Raw genomic sequence first — 21,497 nt, forward strand, 5'->3', positions numbered from 1 at the left:
GTAACATTGTGTTGATGGTCCAGAGGATGGGAGTGTCGAGGGCAAGCAGAGAATAGGAGAGCACTCCTCATTGTGCAGCCCCACCTCCAAGATGCCTCATCTCATCTAAAACATTAGTCCTTAGAAATAAAATTACCCGGTCACCTACTTCCATCTGTCTAGAGGCCAGCAGGCAACCTCCCTAACACCCCTTCCTACATCTCCTCCTCAGAGTTGAGACTGTACCTTTCACTCACTTCTGTTTTCTTAAACTCTGAAAAGGGAAGGCTAGGCCAGAGTCAAGAGGGAGGAGACATTCCTGTGGCCTTCCGAGGGCCGGGGACCCTCCTGTGGAATGCTGGGCTGGGGAGCTCACAGCAGCAAGGGATACAGGCACCTGGCCAAAGCCAACACAGACAGATTCTTTTCGTGGTGGAAACAACCACTCTGTGTGTGTGTGTGTGTGTGTGTGTGTGTGTGTGTGTGTGTGTGTGTGTGTGCGCGCGCATTTAGGAGCACACATGTAGGATAGAGGAAGAGACTAGAAAAAGAAAAAGAAACTGGCCACCTGGAAAGGAAGGTCTGAGAAGCAGAGATAGAGGAAGAGATGGGAAGGCAGGGAGAGGAGCTAACTGAAGCAATGGGGTAACCTGGGGACCTAGTGTCTCCTATACAGGGGTGGGGGTTGGGAGGTCCACGAGAGTAAGGCTTCTAGTCCTTTGTATTCTTGTGGAGGTCAGAGAGAAGATAGAAGGACTCAAACGTTTGGGTATTCAACATGGCAAACCAGTCGCCTCGACCTTCACTGCTTCCCAAACACAGCTTGTCCCCACGTCTGCCAAGGGTTTCATCCCTCCATGGAAACTCCTAGGGTCCAGCCCTTTCTCATAATCACCACATCATAACGTTCATATCTCCCTGGTATATCCATCTAAATTCTGCAATTTAAGTTTTCCAACACCCTGTCATCTCTAGCCTAGGTTCCTGGGACATGACAATGTTGTAGAAGCCATTGATGTTCTTGTCTGTGCTTTCTTCTCCTTCTCCTTCTCCTTCTCCTTCTCCTTCTCCTTCTCCTTCTCCTTCTCCTTCTCCTTCTCCTTCTTTTCTTTTTCTTCTTCTTCTTCTTCTTCTTCTTCTTCTTCTTCTTCTTCTTCTTCTTCTTCTTCTTCTTCTTCTTCTCCTCCTCCTCCTCCTCCTCCTCCTCCTCCTCCTCCTCCTCCTCCTCTTCCTCTTCTTCTTCTTCTTCTTCTTCTTCTTCTTCTTCTTCTTCTTCTTCTTCTTCTTCTTCTCCTTCTCCTTCTTCTTCTTGTGTGTATGTGATATGCATGATGTGTGTTCATGGGGCATTTTTTTTTTGCTACAGCATGTGCATATGACAATCAGAGGACAACTCTGTAGGGTCAGTTCTCTCCCTCCCCCTTCACATTGGTTTCTGGGAGTGAACTCAACATGTCTAGGCTCCCACAGCAAACTCGTCACTGGCTGAGGTATCTCATCACTTGGTATTTTCTCAGTCCCTGCCACATCCTATAATTTTAATACATTTATGGTGGTATGCATGGGGGGGGAGTGGATACATCTATAGGGATACATGCCTGCACATGTATGTGTGTGTATTGTGAATATGTAGATTAGGTCATCTGCAGGTGGTGTTCCTCAGGAGCTGTTCACCTTCTTTATAGAGACAGTGTCTCTCACTGTCCTGGAACTCAGGTAGGCTAGGCTGGCTTGCCAGAAAGCCTTGGGGATTCTCCTGCCTCTGTCTCTTCAGTTCTGGGATCAAACCCATGCTATTGTGTCCAACTACCACCACCACCACCACCACCACCACCACTACTACTACTACTTCTCCTCTTCCTCCTCCCCCTTCTCCTCCTTCTTCTCCTCCTCCTCCCTCTCTTGCTCCTTCCCCTCCCCCTTCTTCCTCCCCCTCCTCCTCTCCCTCTTCTCCCTCCTCTTCCTCCTCCTTCCCCTCTTCCTCCTCTCCCTCCTTTCCCTCCTCCTCCTCCCCCTCCTCCCCCTCTCCCTCCTCCCTCTCCTCCTTTGCCTCCTCCCCCTCCTCCCTTCTCTCCCTCCTCCTCTCCCTCCTCCCCCTCCTCCTTCTTCCCCTCCTCCTCCCCTCTTCCTCCTCCTCTCATCCTCCCCCTCTTCCTCTTCCCCTCCTCCTCTCCCTCCTCCTCCCACTCCTTCTCTTCCCCTTCTTCCTCTCCCTCTTCCTCCTCTCCCTCTTCCTCCCCTCCCCCTCCCCCTCCTCTTCTTCCCCCTTCTCTTCTTTTCCTGTGATTGCTATAGATCAAACTCAGGTCCCCAGGCTTGCATGAAAAGTACTTTTCCAATTGAGTTATCTATTTAGTCTTTCACATTCCATTAAAAGTATCTTTATATTTTTTGTGGGGCAGGCACAAATGCCACTACACACATGTGTCAAGGTCAAAAGTCAACTTGCAGGAGTCTGTCCTCTCCTTCCATCTTATGGGTTCCAGGGATCCAATCAGACAATCCAGTCAGATTGTCAGGCTTAGCAGCAAGCACCTTTATGCACTGAGCCACCTCAAGTACAAATTAACCTCTTTTGCTTTCCACACAGCTTCTGGCTCGAGGTTCTAGGACGTGGGTTGCCTGCTCATGTGCTCCTGGCCTATGGCCTTCTCACTGCCCCATCACAAAGCAGCATGGGCAGGTCAAGCTGCTGCCTAGAGAAGCTGTCAGGAGATTACACCTCTCTCTCTCTCTCTCTCTCTCTCTCTCTCTCTCTCTCTCTCTCTCTATATATATATATATATATATATATATATATATATATATCTGTACCTGTATCTATATCTAAATAATCTATATGTGTATCTACATCTGTGTGTGTATGTGTGTATATTCTTTCTCTGTTTTATATCCTGACCACAGTTTCCCCTACCTTGTCTCCTCAGCCCCTCCCCGACCTCCCATCTGCCCCCACAATCCATATTTCTTCAGAATTTGTCAGGCCTTCCTTGGATATCAATCAACCATGATATATCAAGTTGCAGTAAGACTAGGCATACCCCCCTGTCGGTACTGAAGCTGGAAGAGACAAACAGGTAGGAGGAAAAGGGTCCCCAAAACAGGCAAAAGAGTCAGGGACAGTCCCTGCTCCCACTGTTAGGAGTCTCACAAGAAGACCAAATTACCAACTGTAACATATAGAGAGAGGGCCTAGGTCAGTCCCACGCAGGCTCCCTGGTTGTCAGCTCAGTCTTTCAGCTTTAAGGGTCTAGCTTTGAAATGCTATTCCAGGTGGCCTGAGTGCTGTAATAACTCAGAATCTTAGATTCCATATGGACAATGAAGCTATGGTAACTGACCAGGCAAGTGATTTCCTTAGCGTCAGTTAGTTAGAGGCACCATAGGGTGGGTTAGGGGCTCACTCTTCTCTTAGCCCATCCTTCAGATTTGTAAGCACTTCAGGCTATATATCCTAGTCAGTCAGACCCAAAACTCTCAGAAGGCAGTGCCCTCTCTTTCTTCATCATCTCCGCCTCATTCTTTCAGACAGGATCTCTCACTGAACTGAAAGCTTGTCACTTTTAGAGGCAGATCTTTGGTTAAGCCATGGGCTAGCAAGCTCTGACTCTGTCCCACAATGCACAAAAGCATAAACAGCCGCATCTGTAGTTTTAGTGTGGATGATGGGTTCGAGTTCAGTCCCTCAGGCTTACAGGTTCTTACTGTTGCCCACTGAGCCATCTCCCTAATGTCTGCTTCTCAATGAACACAGGTTCATTGGCAAGTGGCTTTGACAGTAAATATAAGGTCTACAACAAGCATTCCTCCCAATGTTGGTGCCCTCAGTGGGGACACTGAACCACCTGACTCCAGCAAACCCCTCTTCCGTACCCATCATGTCTACCCTAAGGCCTGACCCAAAGGAGAATCAAGATGCTTTGTGCAAAGGGCATGGTGCTGAACATGGACCTGCCCAGTCTCTTAGTGACTTACCTCATTCAGCTTGACCCAGTTGAAAGACTTCAATGGGTGTGAAGGCTGGGGGATGCGCTTTTTCCTGAGTGGGGCTTCATTGCTGGTGAAGGGGTCATGAGGCTGGGGCGGGCCTGAGCTGAAGCAGGGTGGGGCACCTGGGGGGATGGGAGGCCCTCCTGGAGGGAGAGGTGGAGGGGGTGGGGGTGGGCAGCTATCAAGGGGGAGAGGAGGTGGAGGCGGGGGCAGATCCTTGGTTGTTGTGGAGGAAGACAAGGTGAGTGGACCTCCAGGGGGAGGTGGTGAAGACACTGGGCCAGTCTGTGGGAAGACAAAGAAAGGCAGGCATCTTGAGCTAAGGGAGTCTCCACTTACCCTCTTTTCTCTCTCTGCAACCCACCAACACACACACACAGACACACACACACACACACACACACACACACACACACACACGGTGACCAGAGTCACACCATCAATGAGAAACGTCAGGATGAGGCATTCAGCAGTGCAGGATCCTCATTACACAAAGACATCCAGCCAAAAGGAAGGACCAGAAATTCTATCTGCATTCTCTTGTCCAAGAGACACTTCTGGGAACAGTGTCATCCAGAGGATGGGTGTTCGCTTGTTTGTTATAATGTGCTCACCCACATGGACTAAAGAGCCACTGTGGTTGTGGCCCAAGATTGTCCTTTTTCTTCTCCCTCATCTTGGGGTTCTTATCTTCTCCCCACACCTGCTTCACCCACTCAGACCTGAAACTCACGAGGCTGGCTGAACTATTTAAATGGGGAGGAGGTAATGCCCGCGTACTGAGCTTTCATTAAGTTGGGCTACCAGCTCTGCCACTTGTCCCCTAGCTTGGCGCAGCTCCTGGGACTCTCGGGCCAGTTTGTCCTTCATCTTGTTGAGCGTCCGCATCATCTCTTCCTTCTCCAGTGTCTTTATCTCACATTCCCGCTCTTTTCTCTCCAGCCGGCTCACGAGTTCCATGTGTTCTGGAGGGAAATGGGCCCGGAGAGAAAGTGAGAGGAGAGAGTTGGGGTCCCAGGCAGGATGGGAAAGGGCACAGGGAGGAGCATAGCTGCTTTAAGTAGACCCTCTCACCTTTCCGGAACTTCTCTGCTTGGTCCCGCCACTGCTTCACCTCGTTCTCATTGATGAGCCTGTTGAGAAGAGGAAGGGACCACATGACTTCGGCAGTCACCTCACCTCTTCCTGGAAGACAGACATCTCTATTCCCCAGAGGAAGACCCTGATCTCTGATCTGTCCAGGCATTGGCTTCTCAGATGCCTCCCCAGGTCCCCATACCGAAACCCTTCTCACTCTGTGTCCTTGGGGACCATGAGAACAGGAAGGACCCCCGAGTCATCTTCCAATCCAACAGCCTGTGTGATGGCTGATGGGAAAGAGAGGTATGTGACTGATAGTGGACTGAATCTAGGCTGTCTGCAATTCCATAAACACATACTCATGCATGCATGGACGCATGTATACATGCACATGTATATGCACACACATGTACACGCATACAGCACACACATGTGCATGGATGCAGCACACATGCACATGGATATACAAGCACACATATGTGCATCCACACACAAGCACATGTACACACACACACACACACACACACACACACACAAATCTTTGTAAGTAGATCAGTGCATCTAAGAGCCAGTAATGTTAGCCCAGTGTGTAAGGGTAAAGGCAGTGCCCGCTCTGACAGAGTAGAGGGGTGGCAGAATGTGATCATGGCACATCTAAGATACAAGACAGCTTCATTTATAGCACACTCTTCTAACAGGTGTTAAAATTAGCTTTGCCTCAGCCCCTAAAGCTATGAGGGAATTGGCTCCCAGCATGATAGATCAATAGTAAATGCATTACATTTTTACATTTGTTTATATATGTACTGCATGCTACTGCATGTGAAATCAGAGAGGACAACTCTGAGAGTTCAATTTCTTCTTCAGCCACGTGGGTTCCGAGGATTGAACTCAGTTCATCAGGCTTGGCAACTAGCTTGCTATACACTTGCTGAGGAATCTTTCCAGCCCATGGTAAGATCGCTTTGGAGGGCAACTGCTGTGGTCACTGGGGTGCTACATTCTTTACCATGCAAAGAAGTGGCTCCTTGGGTGTGGACAGAGTTTTGATTATGTTCCCTGGTTGGGGAGGGATGCAGGGTAGACTGGGTTCTACTCGGAGCCAGGCAAATGCAGATGGCAAAGAAGCACTAATCAACCCAAACAGTGTAGCTGTTTTGGGACCCATGGGCACCCCTAGGGTTTGCTCACACAAGAGCCTGTGTGAGTGAAGCAGGTACCAGTTGGAGCCCTATCTAGGCTGATGCCATTTTTCTATGAAACCCAGGGGTTTAATTAGGAGATAACTGGAAACATTGAACTACAGGTTAGTGTGTGCTATGTTGCCAGGGAAGCAAGAGTTGGTAGGAGGGCCAAAAGCAGCCAGATGGGAGTGGGAAACCTCTTGCATGGTCCATGAACTGTGTTCTACAGGAAAAGGCTCTTAGCAGAGAACTCTAGAAGATTCCAGTGTACTCATGTGCAGAACTGTAGCAGGAAGCCTTTTATTACATAGCCTATGAGTTAAGAACTTTCTCCTTCTTCCTTCCTGCCTCCTGTTCCCAGCTGCATCTTGAAGCGTGTCTGTCAGGAACTTGTATTAGCTAGTAGATCTGGGACACAGAAAGGGTCAGAGGAGTGTGAAACAGGAACAAGAAAAGCCAGCCATGCCACACACATGCACAGGCATCCACACATGCATGCACATATGCATAGATTTCCCCCTCCCATTTCTATTCTGACCTCTGGAGTCTCAGAGGAGGGATATTAAGGCTAAATCTGAGACATTTAAGGCCATGTTACAGCTGGATCAGCCTTCTCATTTACAGTAGCTTAAAATGTTTTTAAAGACTTCTGCAACCCAAGAAAACAAAACACGTGCACATGATATTGGCATATACACCCCAAAACAAACAAACAAACAAAAAAAAACAAACAAAGAAAAAAGAAAGCAAAATAATTCTCAACTCAAACTGTAGGACTGGGCTGGCTCATGAGTTGTAATCTACTGGCCAGTGGTCTGTGTAATGCCCTTAGCAACACCGCCCCCCTCCCCTTGCTTTGGCCTGGTATTTTGCCACAGAAACAAGCAAAGTTGCTAACTCAGCTGCTGCACTGGAGAAGGCTTTTGTATACTATGAACAGAGTTTCTGAACACTAACATGGGTTGAAGAGGGAGCTGAAGTTTTGTTGGGAGAACCCAGAGTGGAAGAGAAGGTGACAGAGGCCAGGGCAGAGGCCAGCCATAACTCACATGCTGACGATGTTCTTGACATTAAAGTTTTCCAGTGGGGCCAGGTCAGGGTCCACACCTCGGTCATCCTGGAGGACGATCTGCTGAAGGATGCGATCCAGGAGCTGCCACTGCTGGTAGTAGCCACCGTTCCGCTTGTCTGAGGGACATAAGGCATGCATCTATCCTGACCCCAAAACCCCTGGAGTCCATGACTGCCTAAGATCATCAGGCCAGCATGACAAACCCTCCCCCCTTTCGGGGAGCTAGCTCCTGGTCTGGTGGAAGAGACAGTGTTGCTTCCAATCATGGAGACTCACAATCCAGTCAACTCCTCGTTATCTGCAGCCATCTTTTCATGGCCTGGTGAACCTTCCTAACATTTTTCTATGCATGAAATGTTCCTATTTCTAACTGAGACACTGGGCACATTGTGCCCTGGGCATGAACAGCTTTTTCTACTGTCTACATAAAATACTTGGTTGAAAATATTACATGATGAATCATGAAGTCTCCAGGGAAAACTTGAAACAAGAGTTCATGATTATCTTTGTTTTCACCTTACAGAAAAATAAATAAATAAATGGGATCCGGTTTCCAGATGTGTGCTGAGGCCAACAAAATGGGTTAAAAGAAGGGCTGAGTGGAGCCCAGGGAGGCTTCTTGGTGAAGACGGACTTCAACTGTGAAGGCCTCATTGATCACAGTCTACCTGGATGTGGGCATTCTTTTTACAAGATAGCTGGCTACTGTTCTTTCCTTGTTGCGACATCTTTAATGGTCACTAGAAAAAATTACTTTAACCTTGACATCAAATTCTGCCTACAAGGTAGGCAGTTGTGCCTTCAAAGCCCCATTTACAGACAGAGGATAGGAGGCTGTTCACATTGCTTATGGACCACCAAACAGTGAGCGACTGGGTGCAAAAGAAATCAGATTCTAGCACTTTCTATGAAGATCTGGGCTGAGTTTTGGATTAAAAAAATGTGTGTGTGTGTGTGTGTGTGTGTGTGTGTGTGTGTGTGTGTGTGTGTGTCCAAAGGCCAGAAGAAGTTTGTCAGATCTTCTGGAGCTGGAGTTACAAGTATCTGTGAGACACTCAACATGTGTTCTGGAGCCCTGAACTCAGAAGAGAAGCAAGTGGCCTTTAATCGCAGCGCCATTGTCCAGCCTCCTGGCCAAGTTTGGAGAGCTGTGGCTTCCTGATGCACCTCAGCGTGTTCAGCTCCCTCTCACACTACTCCACCAACACCATGTTGCCAACTTGTCCACTTGCTGTTCCACGGGAATGCAGTGAAACCAGCTCAAGAGCACTAGGTCTCGTCTAAAGCCTGTCCCCAAACCATGAAAAACAACATCTCTGTGTGAGGAACTCACTCAGAAGTAACAGCATACAGGTTGTCCCGGAGACAGTGTGCTAAGAACCTCTTATCAGACTGTCCCCCAAGGTGGAACGAGTTGTCACCAACATCATTATCACTGTGACTTTGGTGATCCTGATTACAGGCTGATTGTTACAGAGGACCAAACAAAATTTCAAGATATTCTATTTTTGGAAAGCTAAAGTAACAAACACTGAGTGCAGATGAAGCTCATAACCAATTATATTACGGGCAACGATGAGTAATTTTGAGTAATTTATTCTGTTCCCATAAACACATGGATTTCAGAGCTCAGCCACCTGCTTGCAAGATGCCATTTGCTGTCCACAAAGAAGGCAGGAGTCAGCAAGAATGAGAAAACGTAAAAATAAAGCCAAACACGAGGCTGGGGAGATGGCTCAGACTGGTAAAGTGCTGGCCACACAATCACTAGGACCAAGTTTCATCCCTAGTATCTAGTGTGAAGGGGCTGGGGCGCAGAGGCAAGATCTCCGAGGCTCACCGGCCAGCCAGCCTAGCAGAGTCTGTGGTCTCCAGGTTCAGTGAGAGACCATAACTCAAAAACTAAGGTAAAGAATGACTAAAGAACATACCTGATACTGACTTCTGGGGTTTACATGTGCATGTGCTTGCACACACACACACACACGCACACACACACACACACACACACACGCACACACAATTATACCGTAGTCAAAACAAAGCAACATAAGCATTGCATATCTGTTTTCTTCCTCTAAACATGAAACTTCCTTTTGCAAATGGACCTGCCATCAACAGATCACAGAAGATGCATTTCAGCCATGATCGAACTTCTGCTTGTTGGACTATGAGGCTGGAGTGGCTCTAACCATTTGCTTAGCTCCGCCCTCAGTGTGGCAGGAGGCAACCCAACCATGGAGGAGCTCAAGTCACTGGCCCTGCCTTGACAAAGGCAAACACAGAGGCCAAAGCTCTCAAAGGCTCACATTGACCTAGTGGACCAAGACAAAGTCTTGAGAGAGCGATGGTGAGAACAGCGTACTCACAAGGCATCTGCAGGCAGTGGTGCAGGACGGAGAGCAGGCAGGGGTAAGCGTCTGTGTGCTTCAGCTTCTTGTGGATCAGCTCAAACATCTGGGAGGCACTTTTGGTGTCAATGTGGACCTGGGGGAGTTTAGACCACAATGGGGGGTGATGAGCCAGACAGCATAGAAATCAAAGGCCAGAAGATACTATTTCCATCTTCCGAGCCCCATCCATCTCCCAGTAAGAGTTTTTCTTTCCTGACTATCACCCAGGAGCAAAAGAAGAAAGACTGATGAGAGCAAAGGGAAGACTTAGTAATTATACAAATAAATTTCTCCAGCTCAGTACCACTGGCATCTTGAGGCAGATAATTCTTTGGTGGGGGTGGAACATTCCGTGTCTTGAAGAATGCTTAGTGATATCCATACCCCTACGCCCTAGATTCCAATGGTGCCCTCCCTCTTCCCTCCCTAAGCTGTGACATTCAAGACATGTCCACTCTTAACCAATGCACCATGGATAATAAAACTACCCTGGCTAGGAACAGCTGATCCACAGTTAGGGAAGGAAGCAGACATAGATGTTTTAAAGTAGCTGGCGGCCTGTAACTCAGGCTCTGTGAGCGTGTAGTGGGTGATGCTTGTTGCTTGTAAGTCCTGCCCCCAAAGAGGCTGTTGTTTAGGTGAGAGTATATGATATAACATGTGAGCAATGGAGATGTGTGTATTCAGAGCTGTTGAGAGGCTCAGATGGAATGGATAGAAAGAGGCAGCTTGGGAAATTTAAGGGAGGCAGGAAAAAGCCAGCCCAGGGAAAGAATTTGAGACTAAGTATGTCCACATACTGGCTGTCTTGCTCTGTGACTTGGTTTCCTGGGGAGCCAGTGACCAGGTACAGCTCATGAGGTGAGGCTATAAGAGCCAGCACACCACCAGAGTTCCTTCAGATACAGGACCTGGCCAGGGGGTACCACTGGGATCCAGCCAGCACTGGACTGACCTTGAGCATAGACTCTGGAGTAGTGTTTGTGCCCTGGACTCCACACAAGTGTCCCATCCCCACAAGCACCTCACCATATCAAACCTCCGGGCTAGCTCCAGGTCGTCTTCATTCCGGACCATCTCAAAGAAGTCTAAATGCCTGGAAAGACAGGGAGGGTAGATACAGGGTGCAGAGAAAGTGGTATTAAAAGTAGAATAGTCCTGGTAGAAGGTTCCAGCCCCTTCAATATCCCCTTACTATCTGAAAGCTTTATTCAGGTGAGGCTAAGGTAAGACCAGAAGAGGCTACGAAGTGTGAGCCAGCCTCCTTCTCCTTGATAAGATTTCATGGTCTTCTCTCAGGGTGGTCACGCCAAGGTCCAGCCACCACAGGTCACATTTCTCTGACGTTTTTGACTTGTTAAGCACAGTTGTTCCTTGGTGGTGGGAAGCTGCTTTGTTTGCTCCAGGTTATTATTAATGTCCCTAATTAATTAACTCAATGTTCCTTAACCCAACCGTGATGGATCAAATATGCAATCCCAGCACTCAGGAGGCTAAGGTAGAAAAGTATCATGAATTTGAGACCAGCCTGGGCTACATATTGAGTTCCAAGCTAGTCTGGGCTGTAGTATGAAACCCTGTTTCAAAAAATGCAGAAGTTCCACTCCTAACTGTATCAACCCAAAACACTTTTAGGCACTGCTAGATACCGCCAGGAGGATAAAACCACCATTTTCAAGGACCACTGTCTGCCCAGTATTACCATGTTACCTGCAACTTAGTCCTCAAAGCAGACCTCATCTTTACTTTCCTTGGAAACACTGCCCCCTTTCCACAACAAAACAATTGTTTCTCTTTCTCCTTCTCCCTCATCCTGGTATGTGTGTGTGTGTGTATGTGTGTATGTGTATGCATGTGTGCACATGTGTGCATGAATATGTATGCATATGTGTGTGAACATGTATGTATATGTGTGTGCACATATGTGTGTAAATATGTATGTATATATATGCATGTATGTGTGTGTATGCACCTATGTATATGCATATGTGTATATGTGTATATGTGTGTATAAGGGTATATATGTATTGTGGTGAATATGTGTGTGAATATGTATGTATACGCATGTATGTATGTGTGTGTACTTGTATGTATGTATATGTGTGTGTGTGTGGTATATGTCTGTACTTTATGCACATTTGGAAATCAAGGGAGGATACTGTTTGAGTGTCTCTTCTATCTCTCTACCTTTTCCTCTTGAAGCAGGTCTCTCACTGAACCTGGAGCAAGGCTGGTGGTGGCCAGAAAGCCCTAGCAATCTTTCTGTCTCCCTCTCCCACAGTGTTGGTGTTTCAGACCCCTGGCAGCCATAGTTGGCTTTTTACATGGGTCCTGGGGATTTGAACTCAGTTCCTCATGATTGCACAGTAAGAACTCTTACCTGCTGAGTTATCTCCCAGCCCTGCATGCTCTCTTCTTAAAACTCACTGTAAAAAGAGGCTTGCACTAGTGAGATAGAGCCAACATGGCTCATGGGTAACACATAGCATGATCACTCATTTTGATCAGCAGGAAATTTACAGTCTACATTCGGGGTGGGGGAATTCTCTGTAGAGCTGGACATTTAGCGCTTCTGCTTCCTCAAAACTAAGAGTGTCAGCAGTGCTCACCCAGATAAGGTTAAAAACCAAAGGACATGCCCACACCTATCCCTACATGTCCCAGAGGCAAGACTACCTTGATTGAGATCCACTGGGTTCAGGGCTGAGATAAGCAGGCCCGCATGGGTTCACCTGCCATACACAGTGCTGACTGTAAGATCAGGATGAGTATGGTACCCAGGGGGAAAAGAGCCTTTTCTAAGGTCCTTGCCACCCCATCAAGAGGGGGGCAGCCAGCACAGGTTTGTGGTGGGCACAGGTTTGTGGCGGGTCTGGGAGGTTGAGGCTTTACCTGTCCAGGATGGCATTCTCGTGTTGCCGGAGTTTATCAATCACTGGCTGGATCCCCAGCATCAGGAACTCATACCGGAGATGCAGGCGGAATTCCAGGTTATCCTGAGGGTCACCAAGGGAGGATCAGAGTCAGTGGCTCATCTCATGTCCAAGAGACACACCCATAGACCCTGTCAGCATCCAGATCAGCCATGGTCCCATATCACATTCTGCAGCAAACGCATCGAGAAGCACTACCAGAGACTGCCTCTGACCTTGCTATTTCTTTGAAGTAAACCTGCCAGCAAGCCCCCAGTCAGCCTCCCACTTCACGCCAGTCCCTCAACAATGTTAGCTTGCCTTCTGGTGTCAAAGAGTAGTGCTGCACAGCAATGGGACAGGGGCTTGGCTATGCTCCTGTTCTGTTGCCTAGTTTTGTGGCCTTGGCTATGCCTTTGCATCTGAGGGATAAATAATATTATTTATCTGAGGAGGAGGTTTGAATGATAATGACCTCCATAGCTGACATATTTGAATGACTGGTCCACAGTCAGTGGAACTGTTTGGGAAGGATTAGGAGGTGTGGCTTTGTTGGAGAGGTGTGTCACTGGGGGGTGGGATTTGAGGTTTCAAAATCCCACACCATTCCCAGTTAGCACTCTCTGCCTTGAGCTTGTGAACCATATGCATGCATATGTACATTCTCAGCTTCTACTCCAGTGTCATGCCTGCCTGCCTCATGCCATGCTCTGCACCATGATGCGCATGGGCTTAAGCCCCCAACAAACTCTTTCTTATGTAAGTTTCCCTGGTCAGGTGTCTCATCACAGCCATAAAAAAGTAACTAAAGCAGAAGTTGAAACCAAGGAGTGGACTGTTGTGTGACAGGCCCGACCATAATGTGTTTTGGAGGGATGTGGAAACCTTTGCGACTTTGAACTAGGAAAGCATTGAATTCTGTAAGTGGAGCTTAACTGGCCACTCTAGTTGGAGCTTGGAAGTTAATAGTGTTGTGAACAGTGTGGACCATGGAGGCTTCACAGGAGCACAGTATTAGCAAGTGGCTTAGCGACCATTCTCTTGTGATATTTTGGCAAAGAATGTGGCTGCTGTTTTCCCTTGCTAGATTCAAGAGCTTTGCATTAATTTCACTGACAGAGGAAACTTTAGGATAGATTTTATAATTGTCTCGTGATGATTAGTGATCACTCTTATGCTGGTCTACATTGAAAAAAAAAAGCAAGTAGGCAAAAAGAAAGATCCTATGAACAGTTTAATTTAATGTTGGAGCCAAGGCTTGTGCTAAAAACATAAGGAAAAATAGAATAAAAGAAGATCTATCTTCACAGTCATACCCCCACCAGAGTTTGAGGTCCTAGAAAGCACCAGCAAGTCAAAACTTATGCGAATGCCATTCAAGGACGGGGCCAGCTTCCACTGCAAACAGGCAGTCTAACTTGACAACATCACCAAGTGGTTCTTGATTTAGAGTTATAAGAGAGGTAAGAGTAAAGGGGAATCTTCCTCCCCAGTTAAGGAAATCCCCCAAAGCTAGGTGTGTGGTAGGGATTTCCCTGCATGGAGGCCCAGAGAGGCCATTGTGTGAAGCTGTAAAAGAGAAGCTCAGCTTATGCCAGAGACCCCAGGATGTTGGAGACGCCAGAGTCATGGGATGTCTGCCAAAGAGAGCTGCAGAGCAAGCATGGGACCAGCCCAAAGAGAGAAGTTTGTTGAAGTCATCAAAGCTGGAGGGAAGAGCCATCTGATCCCTTCGACATCTGATAGGGAGCTAGGATTTAGAGCTTGCCCTGCCGGGTTTGGATCTGCTTTGGTCCCGTATTTCTTCACTTGCTGCTCCCCTCCCCCTGCATATTCTGTGCCATTGTATAATGAAAGTATGTAATTTGCCTTTTGATTTTACAGGGTTTATAATTAACAGGTTTTCTTGAATCTCAGAAGAGACTTTGGACTCTTAAACAATGTTGAGACTACAAAAGACTACAGGGATTTTGGAATTTGGTCTAAATGCATTTTTGCATTATGATATGGCCCCAAGCTTATGTGGTAGTTTGAATGAGGATGGCCTCCTGGAGGCTCATGTATTCTAATGATTGGTCTCCAGTTAGAGAAACTGTTTGGGAAGGGTTAGGAGGTGTGGCCTTGTTGTAGGTGTGCCACTGGGAGAGGGGCACAGGCTTTGAGGTTTCAAAAGTCCGCACCATTTCCAGTTAGCTCTCTTTTTTTTTTCTTTCTTGCTGATCAGTACTGAGTTCTTAGCTATTGATTTAGTGTCATGTGTATCTGTCTATTGCAGTGTTGCCCACCATGATGGTCATGGACTCTACTCTTCCAAAACAGTAAGCTTAATAAAACTTTCTTATAATTTTCCTTGGTTATGGTGTCTCATCACAGCAACAGGGAAGTAAACTAAGATGGCATTTTATGACTTCCAACAGATCAAGACAAATGAGAGTCAAAAAAGGCTGGTATTGAAGTCACTTGATGTTGGTGTCTTAGGGATAGGTTATTCTGTAGAATATCTTATGTAATCCAGGTAATGAAAATTGCATACACACATACAAAGGCATTCTGGTAAGAAAATGGAAAAAAGGAGAGAACATTAATTCTTCTCTTGGCCTCTCTTGGCCTCTCTTGGCCTCATTAGGAATTTGTGCCCAATCCACAATGCACCATGCTACTGATGAAGGAGACTGCACAGAGCCTTCTCAGACTTAAGACAGAACCAAACCGGACTGGAACAGTTGCTTGTCTTAAAAATTGGGACTTCAGCTATTTTCAGGTTTTTCTAATGTTATTTCTAATTGTTCTTATTTCTAATGTAAGGCACTGGGAATCCCATTCTGTTCCCAGAAGCCATACTTTTAACCTTCCTAGAAGAACATGACTAACTAGCCTAGAAAGCAGTCCAAAAGTAGGTCTCTAGAAAGCTCTATTAAGCAGGACCAAAAGTTTCTCTCCTCCAGTAAAGAATTTCTACCCCTTCAAATCATCACCAGCCAACCTCACTGGGGATTTGTGCCCAATCCTCAATGCACCATGCTACTGCTGAAGCAAACTGCCCAGAGCCTTCTCAGATTAGACAGAATCAGAAAGGATAGTGTGGGAAGCAAAGTCAGAATCAGTCCTCAATACCACATTGAACAGCCAGTGCTAGATGGATTTGGGTCCCAGGAAGGCTGGGTCCTTGGTGGAGTTGGGTGGGACTCCTGCAAGCCATCCTTCCATGGCTTTAAGAGAAAGACATAAGAAGTTCTAAGGGCATCTAAAGACGACAATGTCAGCAGTGGTCATAACAATTAGATGCTCCTGTCCTCTCTGTCACTTGCCTAAAAAGCTCTTAAACTCACATATTACCCAAAGTTCAAGAGTAAACGGAAGGGGCTTCACCTCTCCAGCGCCAGCATTGAGGACAGCATTGATGAAGGACATGATGGCTGTTTTCAGGTTTACCTCATCCCGGTACCGGCCCAAACTTCTATCCAGCTCATTCAGCAAAGTCTAATAGGAAGACAGGGATGATTAAGGAGGAGTCTCAGGATGCTCCCAGAGAAGCTTCTTCCCTTCTTCTTCTGCCCTGCCAGCTACCTAGGAAACCTCCCACCTAGGAAGCTTCCCAGTTCTCTCTGCCTGATCATGTCTCTCCAAATTAAGGGGTCCAGCCCAGATCTCACCTCTGACTCTACCGCTCAGTCCCAGGGCTTGGATTCTATTGCTGTGCTGATTCTGCACCAGCTGTTGACAGTCCATGGCCATTCCTGCCCAGTCCCCCAACCTCATGGATGCTATTTTTAATCTCTTCATCTTTTGCAAAGAGCCAGGAACCACTTTCTGCACAAATTCATTGCTCATTTGCAAATGTGTCATGATAGATCAACAGCCTGACTCATAAAACACAGAGTTTACAATGTCAGGTCAACTACTGAAACTTGATACCAGGCACTGAGCTAAGACGCTTTAGACACATGCCAGTAGGTGCATGTAGAGTCTCCAGTCACGTCAGACAAAAGAAGGAAACTTAGCATGACCTGAATTCGCAGGGCTGGTCCCAGTATCCACAAATTTGGCATTCACCCAGGCCTACAGTATTGACCCCCTAATTGTGCTCAGTTCAACAATTCTTGTCTGGGTCCCTATCATGAGCCAGGTGCTGATTTCAGAGAGCCGGGGTCACAAAAACATGAAGCAAAACAGTATCTTGACCCCAGGGACCCACAGTCTAGTGAAGAGGACAAATCTGTTTTGAAAGCCAGACCACATCTCTGAACATACAATTTCTTAGGTCTCTTGTGGAAAGACTTCTGGGTCCTAGCTCTTTCTTCCTTCTGCGAGTGGACAGGGCAGTTTGCCAGGTGCCCCTTCCTTCCAGTTTTTTATGTGGTTCTTAGTCTGTCTTGCCTTTACTCTGTGCCATCCCATCCATCCCCCAGTTGCTACCCGAGCCTTCCAACCTATTGCCCACCTGGAAACGAGTCCGCTCGGCTGCATACACCTGGTAGTGTAGCATGGCCTGTAGAACCTTCTTGTGGCCTCCGGGCACAAGGCACACTGCACCCAGGATCTCCAGCACCGCAACCTTCGTCTTGCTGTTCTCGGTGCGCAGGCTCTGGGCGATGATGCTGATGGCCTCAGGTTGTGCCAGGACATGTGCCCGGCCCTGGGAGTTGTTCATCAGAGCTTTGATGCAGCCAATGAGAGATGTGTGGATACGGCTCTCACAGGTGGTGTGGTCCATGCCCCGGAGGAAATTCAGCAGACAGGTCAGGCCTTCCAGTTCGATGAAGCGGGTCACAAACCTAAGCCAGAGCCCAAAAGGAGTTTTTTTGTTTTTGAGTTCCACATATATTTTACAAATAACAATGACCCAATATGTGTACCATTCACCATGCTCCACTCATAGCAGCTGCTTGGCTCACTTATGTAACTTACCCATAGGCCCAAACTCTCAACCTTGAAGACTTAGATTTTTAAAATTCTTTTTAACCACCCCCTCTCTTCCTCTCTCTGTTTCCCCTTACTCTCTCTTTCTCTCTCTCTCTCTCTCTCTCTCTCTCTCTCTCTCTCTCTCTCTCTCTCTCTCTCTTCCTCCCTCCCCTCCCCCTCCTTCTTTCTCTCTGTATGTGTGTGTGCATGTATGTGCAGGACCTGAGAGGCTACAAGAGGCGTTGGATTCCTGGAGTTGGAATTAAAGGCAGTTGCGAGTCACCCAGTATGAGTGCTGAGGACAGAACTCAGGTCCTCTGGAAAAGTAGCAAATGCTCTTAACTGCTGACCAATCTTTCTAGTCCCAGACTGTTGAAAGCACTGCACAAAGGTCCATGTGCCCACAGATCTCCAGGAAACCCAGGATCGTTAAGCACACAAGATTGTCCTCTTAAAGGATGGATGTAAAATCTGTTCTTCCATCCAGAATGCTGGGAATTGTGGGTGATTACATAGTCTGGTGATCGCCATAGTTGGGCCAGGCCATATCAAGCTCCTACAATCATGACTGGAGGTGGCTAGTAATCTAAAATGACCCTTACAGCCAGGGACTCCCAAAGCTTTCACAATCAGGACCAGATATACTTAATAGTCTAAATGACCAGAGGTGGCTAATGGCCCAAATGACTTCTACACCACCTCTATGACTGAGACCAGGGTAGAGCCTTCTAGGCCCTTAAGCTTGTACAGGTAGCCTGGCTCTAAAACTCATCTTCTTGGAAGAGGTGGCATGTGCTCTGAGTTGAATGTCTATATAATTATACTTCTGTGGGCACTGGTGACTGTATTACACCAGAAAATTTCCCCCCAAATTATAGTGTGTTTAAATTTGCTGGGAATAAACTGTCTGGCATCAGACTCCCACAAAGTTTTGATCAAGGTTGACAAAGTCAATTTGAACTGAATTTTTATTTTCATCTCTCCAAGGCTCACTTCCCTGCTTGCCTACATTCATGTTTTATTGGTATTTTATTTTTATTGTGTGTGTGTGTGTTCTTGTGTTTGTGCAAACACACCTGTGTGTGTGTGTCTGTGTGTGTGTGTGTGTGTGTGTGTACGCCTGTGGTGAGATGTTAATATCGGGTGTCCCCCTCTCTTGGTATCTACCCTATTTCCTGAGACAGGGTCTCTCAGTCAATTTGGACCTAGCCAATTAAGTTAGCCTGGCTGGCCAGCAAGCTCCGGGGTATCATTTGTCTCTGCTTCTGAGCACTGGGGCTCAAGATGTATGGCTTTTAAATGGGTGCTAGAGATCTGAACCCAGGCCCTCATGCTCGCCCAGCCAGGACTTTACCCACTGAGCCATTTCCTTTGGCTCTGTTATTTGAATTTAAATACGATGGTAGCATCTCCCGCAAAGACTTGCTTATTGAAAATTCAATCCCCAATTGCTAAAGCTGGCTTTGGAGGTTCTACAAACTTTAGGAGATGAGGGCTAGCTGGAAGAAGTAAGTCACTGGGGCTCTGCCTCCAAAGGGTATCCAATGTTTCTGCTTCCTGCTCTTTCTCCCTGTCCACCGAGAGCAGAACAGCCTCTGCCACACACTCCCTGCACCATGGAGTTTTCCTCACCCAAGGCCAGAACCAAAGCCCAGTAACCACACATTTGAACCCTCTGAAAGTCCGTTCTCCCTCCAGTTGTTTTTCCCAGGTACTTGGGAATCAGTGACACAAAGATAATTTACATACTAAATTTACATACCATGGATTGTCATTTGCATAGCTAAGATGGGGGATGGGTGAAAACATGCTTATAATTGGTACAGTGGGTCAGCCTGAAGACTCATCTCTAATCAGGTTGGTCATTGAGAGAATTATTGACAGGAGACAAGAAAACAGTTCAGCATGGGAGAGGCATTAAAACTCAGAGTCAAGGGACCAAGGCTGGAAAGCTCCTTTTCAGGAGACCCTGTGGAAAACAGCAGTTATCTTGATACTTAGCAATACAACCATTTAGCCCAGGTACTCTTATTCTGGACTCTATGTTCCCATAAAGAGCCTCTGGGACGCACTCAGGGTCCAAAGACATCTATGGGGAAAGGGAATCACGCTCTCATCTTGGATAACCTCTAACTGAAAATTAGCATTCCGTCAATGACGAATCTGACCGACCAACCACAGAACTGTTAGCAGAATCAGAGAATTTGCCACTCAAATAAATCACCGCTATTTTCATATCAAATTATAGCTGTTGTAGATATCTCAAAATATCATTTTCACACATCGGTACTTCAGGATTATAGTGCTTATCATACCCGCTGCCAGCTCTCACTGTTCAAGCATTAAAAGCACATTTATTGCTATCTGCTTCATTTTTTAATATTTGTGAGAGCCTATTTTAATTGAATTGGCTTATTCTTCAACTCTGTTTGTTTGTCTCTTTTATGTTGTTATTTAAAACATTACTTCCAGGAAGCGAGATTTTAGCTTTTATCTGGGTGTCTGTGTGAGCGACATCTATGGCAATACATTAAAAAAAAAAAAGAAGTCGTAGAGACCTTAATTTAGTAGCATAATTAATGATCTGAGAAAGTGGTCATGAATTGAGTTCAGAACCAGCATTTATAATTAATATGTAAATGTATCTCTGTGAATTTTATGTTGTGTAAATATCAACAGAATATGCCTTCAGCTTAACAATATGTATGTTTATTTTCCCTCTATTTTATGCTTTTCTGTATTCCCCAAAGTTTCTACATTGATGTCATGTGATTCTTGAAATAAGAATTCTACTGAGAGAAATTAAAACAAGCTTTTGCTATATGCTATTATATATTATCTTTACCATGCATCATGGGCATAAACTCAATCTCATACTTAATAGAAAGAACATATGTAAGAGCAAAATGTAGAAAATAATTGGATAATTAGTGGTGTATGCCAAATATTGTTTTGAATATCATTTATTTAATCACCAGGCTATATAATTTAAAATGCAATCAAAGATAGGTCTAATAACTCATTTGCAAAATTGCTGAGAATTTAACAGTAAGCTTAGCCAATCTTAGAAGCCACTTCAAGCACACCACTGGGAAGAGTCTAAAGCAAGGAACTCTTGTGGTTCTTGGCTGCCTTTGCACTCTCCACTGTGGTCTGGGAAGGAGGAGAAGTATTCCTGCGGCCTTGGGGACACCCATTCATCCCCCTTTCTTTCTGCTTGGCTCCCACACTGTAGCCTCTGCATCCCCCTCTAGCGTGTGGAGGACTTCTCAACCCGTGCCCTCCTCCTCCTCCTTTGAGGCAGTGAGCTGTCGCTGTCCACCCTTTCTCAGAAAGTCATTTATTACACACCACCTGCCGCAAGTCCTCTTTCCACTGCCTCAGGATCCAAGGCTTGTCCATTTCCCCGCACCATCTCCCCTCCCATCCACGGCCTTCCAACAACCAGCGAGAGAAATGGGAACTGGGAAGCAAAGAAGATAAATGTGGACTCTTGAGGAATTCTGTGAGATTGGCCAATAGGACCAGCGTGGATCTGGGCACTGCATTGCCTCAAGATGACAGAGCCTGGGCAGGGTCAAGGAAGGAAGGGAATGAAGGAGAGGGCGCAGTTCAAGTCACCTCATGGGCTGTGTCCGGAGGGCTGTCTTCAGGTCTTCTACAATTTGGCTCCTCTTGTCTGTCTCCTCATCTTCAGTTTCATACAGGTTCTGCATCTGAGGCCCACAGGTAAAGGGGATAGAAGTCACATTGAGCTGCTTGCCTTCCAAGCCTCTGGAAGCTTCTGGACAACAGGGTAACTGTGACTGGAGAGAGCACGCTTGCCTTGGGAAGGACAGGGACTGAGAGAATGTTCAACTACTATAGTCAGACTCTGGGATAAGCCAGGTTCTGGTCTGTGACTTAACTTTCTGTAACTAGAAAATAGAAGGAATTATTGGCCCAGCCTATTTCCCAAGATGTGTGATATCCAATGGGGTTAATA

The 21,497-nt window shown here is 46.6% G+C and overlaps 1 protein-coding gene across 7 annotated transcripts in view; it reads right to left on the reverse strand.

Moving 5' to 3' along the window:
• Window positions 1–21,497, reverse strand: part of Daam2 (dishevelled associated activator of morphogenesis 2) — a 116,348-nt gene that overhangs the window by 22,762 nt on the left and 72,089 nt on the right. For 4 of the 7 annotated variants that reach the window (XM_034521521.2, XM_076915372.1, XM_076915373.1 and 1 more), the window contains exons 5-14: window positions 21,134–21,228; window positions 17,052–17,385; window positions 15,980–16,090; window positions 12,591–12,694; window positions 10,728–10,794; window positions 9,675–9,792; window positions 7,283–7,421; window positions 5,044–5,102; window positions 4,750–4,934; window positions 3,955–4,254 (exon numbers count right to left, since the gene is read on the reverse strand). In XM_034521521.2, the coding sequence (XP_034377412.1) occupies window positions 3,955–4,254; window positions 4,750–4,934; window positions 5,044–5,102; window positions 7,283–7,421; window positions 9,675–9,792; window positions 10,728–10,794; window positions 12,591–12,694; window positions 15,980–16,090; window positions 17,052–17,385; window positions 21,134–21,228 (1,512 nt within the window). The remainder of the gene's footprint in view (window positions 1–3,954; window positions 4,255–4,749; window positions 4,935–5,043; window positions 5,103–7,282; window positions 7,422–9,674; window positions 9,793–10,727; window positions 10,795–12,590; window positions 12,695–15,979; window positions 16,091–17,051; window positions 17,386–21,133; window positions 21,229–21,497) is intronic. The other 3 variants (XM_034521522.2, XM_076915374.1, XM_076915375.1) reach the window with 1 other exon arrangement.

Source organism: Arvicanthis niloticus, chromosome 17, assembly GCF_011762505.2.
Source record: "Arvicanthis niloticus isolate mArvNil1 chromosome 17, mArvNil1.pat.X, whole genome shotgun sequence".
In the NCBI taxonomy this organism is placed as follows: Eukaryota; Metazoa; Chordata; class Mammalia; order Rodentia; family Muridae; genus Arvicanthis; species Arvicanthis niloticus.